General features: G+C 47.1%; 2 protein-coding genes across 2 annotated transcripts in view; one reads left to right on the forward strand and one right to left on the reverse strand.

Moving 5' to 3' along the window:
• Nucleotides 1-6,150, reverse strand: part of LOC109287436 (WASH complex subunit FAM21-like) — a 74,289-nt gene extending 68,139 nt beyond the window's left edge. The window contains exons 1-4 of the mRNA XM_019502534.1: nt 5,982-6,150; nt 5,090-5,254; nt 2,543-2,608; nt 1,751-1,924 (exon numbers count right to left, since the gene is read on the reverse strand). Of these exons, the coding sequence (XP_019358079.1) occupies nt 1,751-1,924; nt 2,543-2,608; nt 5,090-5,254; nt 5,982-6,074 (498 nt within the window). The 5' untranslated portion in view covers nt 6,075-6,150. The remainder of the gene's footprint in view (nt 1-1,750; nt 1,925-2,542; nt 2,609-5,089; nt 5,255-5,981) is intronic.
• Nucleotides 6,151-10,470: 4,320 nt separating this feature from the next.
• The window catches only part of LOC109287438 (beta-microseminoprotein-like), a 13,662-nt gene continuing 11,999 nt past the window's right edge, over nt 10,471-12,133 (forward strand). Inside the window, exon 1 of the mRNA XM_019502535.1 lies at nt 10,471-10,561. Within this exon, the coding sequence (XP_019358080.1) occupies nt 10,559-10,561 (3 nt within the window). The 5' untranslated portion in view covers nt 10,471-10,558. The remainder of the gene's footprint in view (nt 10,562-12,133) is intronic.

The following is a 12,133-nucleotide window of genomic DNA, read 5'->3' on the forward strand; positions in this document are numbered from 1 at the left end:
GAGCACCGCCAGGAGTGACCAGGAATAACGGTCACAAGCTGGCAGAGGGTAGGTTTAGGTTAGATATCAGGAGGCGCTACTTCACGGTCAGGGCGGCTAGGGTCTGGAACCAACTTCCAAGAGAAGTGGTGCTGGCTCCTACCCTGGGGGTTTTTAAGAGGAGGTTAGATGAACACCTTGCTGGGGTCGTTTGACCCTAATACTCTTTCCTGCCATGGCAGGGGGTCGGACTAGATGATCTGCTCAGGTCCCTTCCAACCCTAGAAACTATGAAACATTACCAGAGTTCCCCTGCTGCCAAATTTCTGAACCCATGAGGATCCAGTTTTCTCACATATGATGTGCACCTTAAGTTTCACCAGCTTGTTTGGTGAAAAGGTGTGGGTTACAGATGACAAAATAGGGTACATATCTTGTGCCAAAGTCTTGAGTCTAAAAATGATGGTTAGCAGTTGTACTCACTAAGCCAATGGAGATATTTTAATTAAATATAGAAGACATGCTTGATTTCTTTGCTCTTCCTCTGTGGTGCTACGGAAAAAGTTAATTAAGGTCCCTATCCTACCCCAAAATCCAATATGCCCCTTCTCAAGCCTACTACGAAATATCACTTTTACTTTAGTGGGCATTATAAAGCCCTAAAAATGTATAGCTGTCAAATTAGTGTTTGCTTTTTGTATACAATATATTCATTTCCCATCCTCTCCATTGCCTCTGAGCCAACCAGAAAGCCAAGCGAGCATGCAACAAGCAACCACTCAACAAGGAGTGTTTCTGCTTAACCTGCTACAAGTAGACAGAGCTAGGTTGTAACTACAGGTTTCCCTCAATTTATGCGGGTTCTTTATATGCAAATTCGCTCTTATGCGATGAGCATATTTAGACTCAAGATTCATCATATGCGAGGTAAATTCGCTCTTACGTGATCGGCATAGATGCGCCCCCCCCCCGCCCCAAGCAGGTAAGTCTGTAGGGGGAGGGGAAGGGGCCGTGGCTGCACTCACCCCAGGCCCGGCTGCAGTGGCCCCAGGAGCGGCCAGTGCCAGCTGCCTGCAACCACTGGGCTGCACCAAGCTCCGCCTGTCCTCCCATGCCCGGGCTCCTCCCAGCTCCTGGGCTGTGCCATGCCGTGGTGCAGGCAGCTGGTGTTGTCTGCTCCTGGGGCTGCTCCAGCATGGGCTGGGGTGAGTGCGGACAAGTGGAGCCCTTGGCGGTACTGGGCGCAGCACTCACCCCAGCCCCAGCTGCAGCAACCCCAAAAGCAGCCAACACCAGCTGCCTGCACTAGGGCATGACACATCCCAGGAGCAGAGGTGAGCGGGGACAGGCGGAGCATGGTACAGCTCAGCAGCTGCAGAGAGCTGGCACTGGCCATTCCTGGGGCTGCTGCAGCCAGGGCTAGGGTAAGTGCTGCTCTGTTCCCTCAGCTTTGCTGCTTTGTGCAGCCCCGGGAATGGCACCCTTCCCCCCACCTCTTCCCTAGTCCCAGCCTCACTCCCTCCCTCATCACCATGGGAACCTATCCCTATTTGTTACATTGTAAAGTGGGTTTGCTTTATGCAATTTCAATTTATGCACTGTTCTCTGGGAACACATATACAGCTTAAATATGAGGGAAACCTGTAGTTTCAATCTGATGCCAATCATTCAATGTAATGATTTCCCTGTCATCACTCCCCACTTGAATAGTTGCAAGTGAAAAAGCACTCAGGTCCAATATTCATGGAGGTAGGGAAGAAGGTTGCTTTACCTTTGGTTCAAGAATTAGTTCTACCCTTTCATTAGTTTCTTCCTCTTCTGAGTCTGAATTTCCTGCTTTGATATCCAGTTGCTCAAAAGCACTGTCCAGGACCTGCAACCCATAGTTCACCGCTTCCTGGATCTTTGGGATCAGATCTGCTTCTTTTTGTTCCCGAGTTTTCTCCTGGAGAAGTCAGAGAGAAACATTTTTCTGTTTAGTTTTGGTTAGGGTTGTTCTGGTTGTAAAATGTAACTACCAAAGTTCAGGTCAATAATATAAGGCAATGCTTAACAGAGCTACCTTACTACATGCCAGAGAAAATATTCCAAGTAAGCTTCAAGATTTCACATAGTTAAAATGTGTCCTTTTTTACCTGAAATTTAATTAAGAACTCCCAAAATGAACTGTTTTCTGCATCTGTACAATCCACTGGCTAAAGACTTCCTAACATTGCACCATTAGCAGAACTTTGGCTACAATGTCAGGTCTACCATAAAGCCGCGATTTAGAAAGTGGATTTAACTCTTCCTACAAACACACATTACACTTTAAGACCTAAACAAAATCAGCTATCAGACAAGGAAAGCTAGCGTAGTAAAGGAACCACAGGCAGACAATATAGCAGTGATCCTCAATAGCGCTCCTGCATTCTTTTGTTGCACTGTTAACTGACTCTGACTTTCAGGAGCAAGATGAATAGGATTTGGCCTACAAGTTGCAAAAATCACAGGGAAAGTTTGTCTGCTTCTGTTTTCTGAACCTCCAAGCACACTGACAGCACACAGAGTTAAATCAATTTACCTGTTCCGCTTTGTCTCCAACTTCAGTTTTGGGAATGGGTTCTTCTACCTCTTCATCATACACTCTCTATGGATTTAAGCAAATTAATTTAAATAAAATGTAATGCATTGATGGAGGTGCTAAACACCAAGCTTCTCCACAAGGCAAAAGGAATATCTAAGTGGGTCAATTAATGCCCCATTAAAAACAGACCAACATGTAACACTTACATTAAAAAGATCCCATGATGCTATTTTCAAGCTGGCCTCAGTGCATTTAATTAGGACAGTTACTTCCAGCTCCTAGTTTTGCATTGTTAGAAGGTTTGCTGGCTTCCTTTCTGCAAGGATCTCACCAGAATGTTATGATCATCAGATAAGTCTCAGAGCTCTTAGACTAAAGGGGATCTGCTGGGTCAGAGTCCAGACCTCATTCATCCCTGGAAACCACATCATATAAGCCTTTCCATAAGCTGATTCAGCTTGGTTTTAAGACTAGCCTGGGGTTGTCTCACCCCCCACTACTCCTATTTGGAGACTGCTCTTGAATCTTAATCCTCTTATGGATAAAGACTTGATTTCTAGCCTAAACTTATTCAGAGCCAGTTTATGCACTGTATTCTTGTGCCACCACCATACAGTACTTTATCCTAAATAGCTTTCCTCCTTTTCTGGTGTTTACTCTTCAAATGCCACTATAATATCATCCCTCAGCCTTTCTCGGAGATAGCCCTTTTCTGCACCTCTTCCTGCTAAAATTAGTCTCTCTTGAATAGAGGTGTGCAGAACTGTACACAAGAGTCTCATCATTCCACAGATTAGTGAAGGCATAGGAAACTTAGGAAAAACAATTAAAATCATCCCTCTGAATACAAGTATTTCAATTTTTGACCAACCAACTTGAGACAACTTGGTCCAGTCCTTCAGAGATTTTAAAACAGTCACACTATCACCAGCTTTTTTCAAAGTTATTATACAGCAGTGTTATGCTGGGCACAATATTACTTGGTCAAATAGATATTACAAGTAACTAAAAATAAAGGCACCATTTCTCCATTGGGCTGTCCTTTGCAAAGTATTGTTACTTTTTTAAAGCAAAGCACAATCAGTACAATGCTGAGGAAAGCACAATATGTGATGAACTGCCGAGTGCTTTAGCATGCCTAAAGAAATTTAAACCATACATCATTATGACACTGCTTCCTTAGTAAGCATATAACGCTAACACTTCAAACCAATCTTTGCTGAAATACTGATGTTCACAATTTGTAAGCACTAAATATTTGCAACCAATACCATTTTTTAACAAGCAACAGTGACAACTGCAATTATATTCCAACCACAACCTCTGATGAAGCTAGCTACCAGCATAATAAAAAAAGATGCTTCAACTTGCATAATGCGCATCCTAAAGTTATATGTGCAACTTCAGTATAAGACATGTTGAGATGCAACCACTATATCTGCCCTACTTCCAAAAGCAGTGCAGATATATTGCATGGATTCCACTCACCATCTTTCCACAGCCCGTTCTGAGGTAGGTGGCTAGGGCTGATTTACGTCTTGTAAGAAACCTAGTAGAGGTTAAAGCAGGAATCTTTGGTTGTACTCCTGATTCTACCACATACTACTACAGCTAAGAAGTCAGACATGAGCATTCTGGGTGGAAATGTGGTTTAAGCTTTTAGAACATCCTGCTGCTTGCCCCAACACCAACGCCAATTATAATGCATGTCAACAGACTCCATTCTATGGGTGACTTTCACAAACACCCCAGAGTGCCTTACAAATTAAACTACGAAGAATCTTCTTCACAGAAGGAAACCTTATTATACAAACTCATATAACCAAATTGAAGAAGATATTCTAAACCAGGGGTCAGCAACATTTTGCTACACTGAACAGAGCTTACAATCCAACCCCTTACTCCTTGGGGAGTGGAAATTTGCAGCCCAGGTAGCACAAGCTGCCTGTGCTTACCCTTACTGAAGGTGCAGAGGGGCTGGGTAAGTTCAGACACATAAAGCAGTAGGGAGGGCTGTAAAGGAGGGTGCTGCAGCAGGGATAGACAGCTCCATACAGCTGCATAACACCAGATCCTTCATGACACCCCAAGCCAACTCAAACCTTGCTGGGCTGGATTCAACCTCTTGTGCATGCCAGATCCAGCCTGTGGGCAGTAGGTAGTCAACCCCTACCTCCAGGCACAGAGATATAGATATTGGCTATACCACATCAGTCCTCTTCAACTCAAGGGGCTTTTATTCCAAACCCTTTATCATCCTAGTCACTTGCCTCTGGATCCTGTGGAATGCAGCTAATACCAACAAGGGAAAGAAGGAGACATCTCAAGGAGAAGGAGAAGACATTTTAAGCCTAAATATCTCCAAATTATGCCGAGAGAGAGGGACAAGCAGCCTGAGAGTAAAGAAAGTGATCAAATTACCTTGACCCAGGGGAAAAATGCTCTCTATATTAATGTAAGAGTTTGTCATTTTTCCACACCACAACAGATCTGGTATCAACTTATTTGAAGTACAAGCCTGACGTTAGAATCTGGCGTACTCACGTTCTCAATGAACTGTGTGTTGGACAACATAAGAAAATCATTGAAGACATTATGTAGACGACAGTCTGTGGCTTTCGTTTCGTGAATCAACCCATCCACTTGCTTTTTAATTTCATGTGTCCTGGAGATGGTCTGCTGGGAAAATTCTTGTAGAAAACGCAGGAGCTATTTAGAACATGGGAGGAAATGTTGTTTAATTTCTGATACCTTAAACCACAAGAGACCCCAGAGACCTTGGAGACAGCAACTCAGTCAATTGAGAGGGCAGTGTCAAAATAAAGGATTTTACATTACACAACTCCTAACATGGGTGCCTAATGCTCAATATTTGGATTTTCCTGTAACAGGTTCTCCCCAGTATTTTTGTGGTCAATTTTGTATTTCTCTCAGGATCAGTTTATCCCTGTCAATGACCCACCCACAAAGATTAAAGCAAAAGAGGACTCCAATGGCATGAAGCAGGACTGAACGCAAGTGGCAGCAGACACTTCTCCATGTACTGCCATGCCACCATCTACCAGACATGCGCTATGAGCATTATGGCTCCATGAGGACTCTGAGGACTCAATTGGGGGGGGAGGGAAAGCAGGGCACAGCTAGGGATACCTGCTGTCCCTGGTGCTATTGCTACTGTAAGCATGAAATACGTTGTCCGCACACCAGTGCCCGACCTGTCACCGCTCCTGCTCGCACTGGACAGGGCCGGCAGAGCGGCAGCGAAGAGAGGAGCTCGCAGATGCTGCCGCTGGAGTGGGTGGTTGTGGGGGCCCGGGAGCCCTCCACCAGCTCTTGGTCTCTACACGTGTCCAGACGCCCCGCGGAAATCTCGTGCTCTCAAGGCCTCAGCGGGGCCCCTTCCCGCCCCCCGGGCCCGGCCGCGCCGCGCGCTCACCCCCGCGTCCGAAGCCAGCGACCAGGCCTGGCTGCCCCTCCGGATCTCGTCCAGCGACCAGGGCCGCTCCCACACCGGCGCCGCCCCGTTCATCTGCGGGCGCAGGGTCGGCAGGCACGGGGCGAAACAAGGTGAAGCCCGGGCCCCGATCCGCCAAACGCTGGCGGTCAGCTGATCCTGTCACGTGACCGGCACTATCACATGACCGCAGCTAGGCACGGGGAGGGGAGATTTCTGCTCCGTGCGGGGCGGGGCCACGCTTGCGCAGTGCTGGAGCCCGAGGGCGGCGGTGGGAGTAGTCTGTGCAGTGGCTGCGGTCGGGGCGGCGACCTTCGTACCCGGCGGCGGGAGAGCGCCCGGAGCAGGGCTGCTCCTTTGGAGGTCGCTGAAGCAGCCAGTTGTTAATATCCGCAGAAGTCAGCGGAGTCCTGACGTACGGGGGCTCTGCTCGAAGGCCCAAATCCCTGCCCGCCTCCTTCCGACTCTAGTCCCGGGGCCAGTGCAGAAGCGGGCGGGGAGGCGAGGGGAGCAGCAAAGGAAGCGGGAAGCTGGGCCGGACCCACCTAGAGACCGACCAGATCAGCAAAGGAGGCAGGCTAGGATTGGATGGCACTGATTTAAGGATCAGGCCTTTAAAAATGTACCTGGTAGCAAAGCACCAGCTCAAACCAAGCGTTGCCCTCTTTGCAGCCTGAGCACAAGAAACGGACCTCAAGGAACAGCCCCTCCGGGACATCTGTGAATTGAATGGCACCCGGTTTTGAAAATTAATGTATAACTGTTCCTCTCCATGGAAATCTTTAATAAAAGGTGAAAAACAGATCTACTGACCTGCTTTTCTCCTCGAACCTCCCAGCACCTTTCAGAGGATCTGGCAGCACCATCGGGTGCCTTAGCACCCTGATTGAGCAACATGCCCCTAAAGGATCCTGAAGACACAGATAAAAGGACTACCTTCTAGAGCACTTTCTGGAGGGTCTCCTGGGGGATCAAAGGGGTGTGAGCCAGGAGCCCCAAGGTTAGGCCCTTGCTACTATCTCCCTAGCAAGAATGACTCCCAGTATCTATCTCAGCCAATGATGCACCTTTACCTGGGATACCTGCAGATGCACTGTGCTTACTGGACTGCAGCCCATGGTTTAAAGGGGAAGGGGGGTGATCAGTATGCTGCCTCTGACTGGTAGGAACAGGTGCCATTCAGTAGGCAGAACATCTCTTTCTCCCTTTTCTATAACCTGCGTGGGGGCTGTCAGCCAGTGAAGCAGCACTTGAGAACCTGCTGTTGCATGCAGAGCTCAAACCTGGGAGAAGGGCTATGCTGGGGAAGAGGAAGCATGCGTGAGGAGGGAGAAGAAACATGGCATTTGCTAGAATTTCCTTATCTAGCCTCCGGTTTGATTGTCCTGGGTGTCAAACAGCAGCTAGCTGTCTGGCCCCTGGCACAGGTTCACTTATTGGCACAATGGGACCTGTTCCCCAGTCCTAATAATCGCACTTCCTGCTGTGCCCAGGATCATAATCTACACTGCACTGGCATTAGAAGGCTGGTGCCTCATGAACCTATGTGGTCTTGGGGCTGGGATCAACAATCAGCTTACCATTAGTGCCAGCCCCAGGACTGCATAGGAACAAGTTCAACACTCTGGTGCAGTCCCAGAGCTGAGACTGACAATAAGATGGTTGTCAGGCCCAGTACCATGACTGTACAAGTGCCAAACTTGGCTTGGTGCAGTCCTGGAGCTGGAACTGACAGCACCAGGGCTGATATCAGAGCACTACCATACAGCTGGTATCAGGCTCCATGGTAAGGACCCTGCCACAGTTTAGTTCAGTTTAAAGTGCAATGGAGACCAACCACAACATTATTATGCATATTTTGTTAAATGAGTTCATGGCTTATTTTCCATTTTATTACACTGAATGTGTGACCGGGCTACTATTTACATGCAATAAACTGGTTAATCGTGTCTTAAGTGTAACATCTGCCAGGGGCTCCAATGCAGTTTGGGATTAGGATTGCCATCCCTTTCTTCCTTGTTTCTGGGGTCTTCATGCTCTCCACTGGTTCTCCCCTTGAGGTCCTACAAATTGTCCCAACCAGGTTTTGTAGAATCATAGAAAATTAGAGTTAAAAGATACCTCAGGAGGCCATCTAGTCCAAACTCATGCTCAAGCAGGACCATCCCCAACTAGATCATCTCAGCCAAGGCTTTGTCTAGCTGGGTCTTAACACAACCTCCAAGGATGGAGATTCCTCAACCTGTCTGGGTAATCTGTTCCAGTATTTACTACCCTCCTAGTGAGAAAGTTTTTCCTGACATCTAACCATGCGGAGGACTCCATGCCCATGATAGCATAGAACTCTTTAAAGAAGCAGCATGTTAAGAAGGAAGTCTATTCCACAGGATGACCTGTTCATACACTTGGCAGAGATCTTTTGCTTTGGCCTTACAGTTTCTTGTTCCACTCACAACCCTTTGCTATTTTCCTTCATGAGCTCCTTGTATATGATGCTGTTCTGCCAAATTGTGCTTGCACAGCACCTTCCTGCAGGTTTAAGAGCTCTTCCTTTTTGCTCCAGACAGGACCTGGAGGCATATACACCAGCCTGAATCCAGTTAGCTCTTGGACTGTGCTGCGCATACTCAAATAATACAGCACAGGATTTGACGTGTAATCTGCAAATGGGTTAGGAGGTGGATTGTAGATCTGTCAGGACCCCAAAAGTATCCTCTCTTGGTATGTTTTAAATAAACAACACTTAGTACAAGTTGAGTCATGTTGGCTGATGTCAGAAGTAACGCCCTTGAAACAGTTTCCCTTTCTCCCACTGCCCTGTTTTCAGCCAGAACATTCAAAAGGTCAACATGAGTCCTCTTTCTATTTTATTTAGCACTACATGTTCTTGTCCTCCTAATTGTTGCGTAATTCAGGCAGAAGTGATAGGATAGAGTCCCCCTATTTGTCTAATGCCATACCTACCTGGAGGGAATTCAGCTTCAGCTGTATTTTTTTATGTGGCTTATGTGTCATGAACAAGTAGTTCTTCATTATGCAATGCCATTTAAAAATTCTCATACACATCAGTAATTATTAGATACATGGACCTTTATAGCAGTATGTCAAGACTCAGTGCAGGAAAGACAGTAGACAGCGGGCACATTTACACATGTGCCTGACTGTGCAGTTGTTACTGCTTTAGCAAGTACTAAATGACTGCACAGTAACAACTGGTACTGCGCAGTCCAGGCACGACACAGATAATATCCGACCCTATTGTGTAGTAGCAATGAGCTACTGTGCGGTAGCTCGTTGCTACCGTGCAATAGCAGCAGCGTCACAGTTCGTGCCTGTCAACACTACATTGCCATAACAACATAGTGTCTCCTGTAGACGCGTCCAGTGACCAATAAAAGAATGGTTCACTTCCTTTTAGTTAACACACATTAGGCTATTATTGATCATAGACAAACCTGAAGCTTGAAGCACCTCTCCTGCTAACTCCCCTTTCTAATGGAAGTTTTAAAAAACTCATTGTAACCTCTCATCACCACTACTTCTCTCACCCAGCAAATGCCCATGTAGCTGACTCATGGTCTTCCAGGCTATGAAAATGTATCAGCTCTGTCTTCACAAATATGTACTCACATTAGTGTAAAATCAGTTTAATCAGTGTAAAATCGTCTTAGCAAATGAACCTTGGTTCAGCCTCTCATGAATCATGATCAAGGCTAGACAAACACCTTGGCGGCGTTGTTTGACTCCAGTACTCTTTCCTGCCATGGCAGGGGATCGGACTCGATGATCTGCTCAGGTGCCTTCCAACCCTACAAACTATGAGACTATGAATATAGGATAAGCTAAAAGTTACAAGTTTGAAAGAATAGGGGAAGTGAATATCAGTTGCCATCTGCAAGCCTTGAAGTGCTTTGCAGTCACAGAGGTAGGCAAAAAATTGTAAGTAAAGGAACTGCCCAAGTTTCCATAGCAAGTCAGGGTCAAAACCAGGAAAAAAACCCAGGTTGCCTGTCAAGTTCGTTCATTCACTATGCAAGTTTGAGAAGAAATGATACTTGGAAATGATGTCTTGTTGGACTTTGACATGGAGTTGGAGGACTAGGAGAAGAGTACTGTTTTCTGTCTGCTTCTCTTTTCTAATCAATCTAGTCTAGCACATCTAGAAAAAGATATTTGATACATACCTATCCTGGATGTCCTGGGCCAGGATGGCTTGCAACTTATGCTTAAAATTTCTTTAGGCTTTACACACATGGAATAGTTTCACTGAAGACAAACTGAACATATACTTAAAGCTAAGTAATATGCTTAGTGCTTGTCTGGCCTAAGGGAGTGATCCAAAAGCTGCTGAATCAACTCCCTTGCCTATCAGGACTAACGTTTCCATTTCTAAACCAATACACGTGACTTCTACACAAATATTTATCTAAGTTATTTACATACCTTCAATGTAAGCAGCATTAGGCATTACAAAACACTTATTCTCTCAGGGTGTGTATATATACTGTAAACACAACTGTCTTCAGGCTGTACAATCACTAAGGCAGAAAGCTTTCAAAATGGTAAGTCAGTATCTCTTATCTTACACTGTAAAAGAAGGAAGTGTATAGCATCTGAATTACATATATTTGAATGACTATTTGGAGGTATCTGTGAAAGGAATAAAAGGTTGAAAGCAAAGGGCTTGTAACACAGTAATTTTAGGTGGCTCCTGGAGCTCTTAACCCCTGGATTGGCTGCATGTTAACACTTTTAAGTGGCTTAAGGCACTCGTTATGCAGCTCAAATAATGTCCTGGTTATGTGGTCCTTAGGCTCTATCACCCTGGCTACCTTTCCCAACAGTGAAAGAATAGGAAAAGCCCCTTTAGTACCATGCATGTACAGCACTTAGCAAGTATTCATTCCTACTTCCACGGAGTTGGGGCTCCCCCACTGCCACCACAGCTGGGGCTACTAAATTCTTCCACGAGCCAAGGCATGGTACTGGCTCTTGCCCGGCCTGGCAGGGTGCTGATAGCTCCATTGAATAGGTGGATTAATGCATGCGCCAGCTGGGCGCAAGCCCAGGGGCCCCTACCAATCCGGGATCCTCATCAGAATAAGGCCAAAAGGGATCTCAAGGGTCACCCAGTCTGGGATCCTCATCAGCAGGGAAGCAAAAGCGGGTATTTAAACTGGGTGCATTTGCACCCAGTTTAAAGCCCTGACTTTCACATTTATTTCCCTGCTGTAGCCAGAAGCAGGGCCCCTCTCCCAGTGGGGCAGGGCTGGGGGGCAGGCTGGGGCAGTGCCGCACCTGGTGGTGGGGGGAGCCAGGCCAGGAGCACTATACAGCGCTGCACCTCTGCAGGCAGGCGGCGGCACTGTGGGGGAGGTCTTGGGGTGGGGGGCTATGGCCCCCCCAATTCACCTTAGCCCCCTGTAGCCATCCCTCCCAGGGCTGCCACCCACCTGCAGAGGCATAGTACAATGCTCCTGGCCTGAGCCGGCCTGGCCCCATGCATGTGTGCAGTGGCACGGACACAGCTGGGCAGCAGCTCCCTGCTGGTAAGTGCAACAGGGCTGGCAGGAAGTGAGATGGAGCCGTGGACTGCTCGTGGGGGTGGGGGGTGCTGCCTCAGAGTGATTGAGAGGGAGGAGGTCCTCTGGGGGGAAAGTGTGTGGTTGGGGGTGTGTCTGTGAGCATCTGGTTGTGTCTGTGAGCATCTGGTTGTGTCTGTGTGTGTCTGCTTGTCTATGTGCATCCATGTGTGTGCGCTTCTGCTTGAGTCTGCTTGTCTGTGCATGTGTGTGTGTGTCTGTGTTTGTGCGTGCGCATGTGTGCGCGCGTCTGCTTGCATCTGTGTGCACATCTCTCTGTGTGCACGTCTGCTTGTGTCTGTGTGTGTGTGCATCTGTGTGTATACATTTGTGTGTGCATGTCTGTGCACACCTGTGTGTGTACACACAGTGTTTCTGTGTGCATCTGCATCTATGTGTCTCTATGCACGTCTGTGCATCTGTATGTATCTATTTCTTTGTGTGTGTCTGTGCACGTGTCTGCATGCACTCATATCTGTTTATTGCAAGGAGTCTGTGTGTGTCCATGTGCAGAGAGTGAGTGAGAGCAGAGTGCGTGCCCGTCTGTGTGCA

This window comes from Gavialis gangeticus, unplaced genomic scaffold (assembly GCF_001723915.1).
Source record: "Gavialis gangeticus isolate Ggan-Ray unplaced genomic scaffold, GavGan_comp1, whole genome shotgun sequence".
Lineage (NCBI taxonomy): Eukaryota > Metazoa > Chordata > Crocodylia > Gavialidae > Gavialis > Gavialis gangeticus.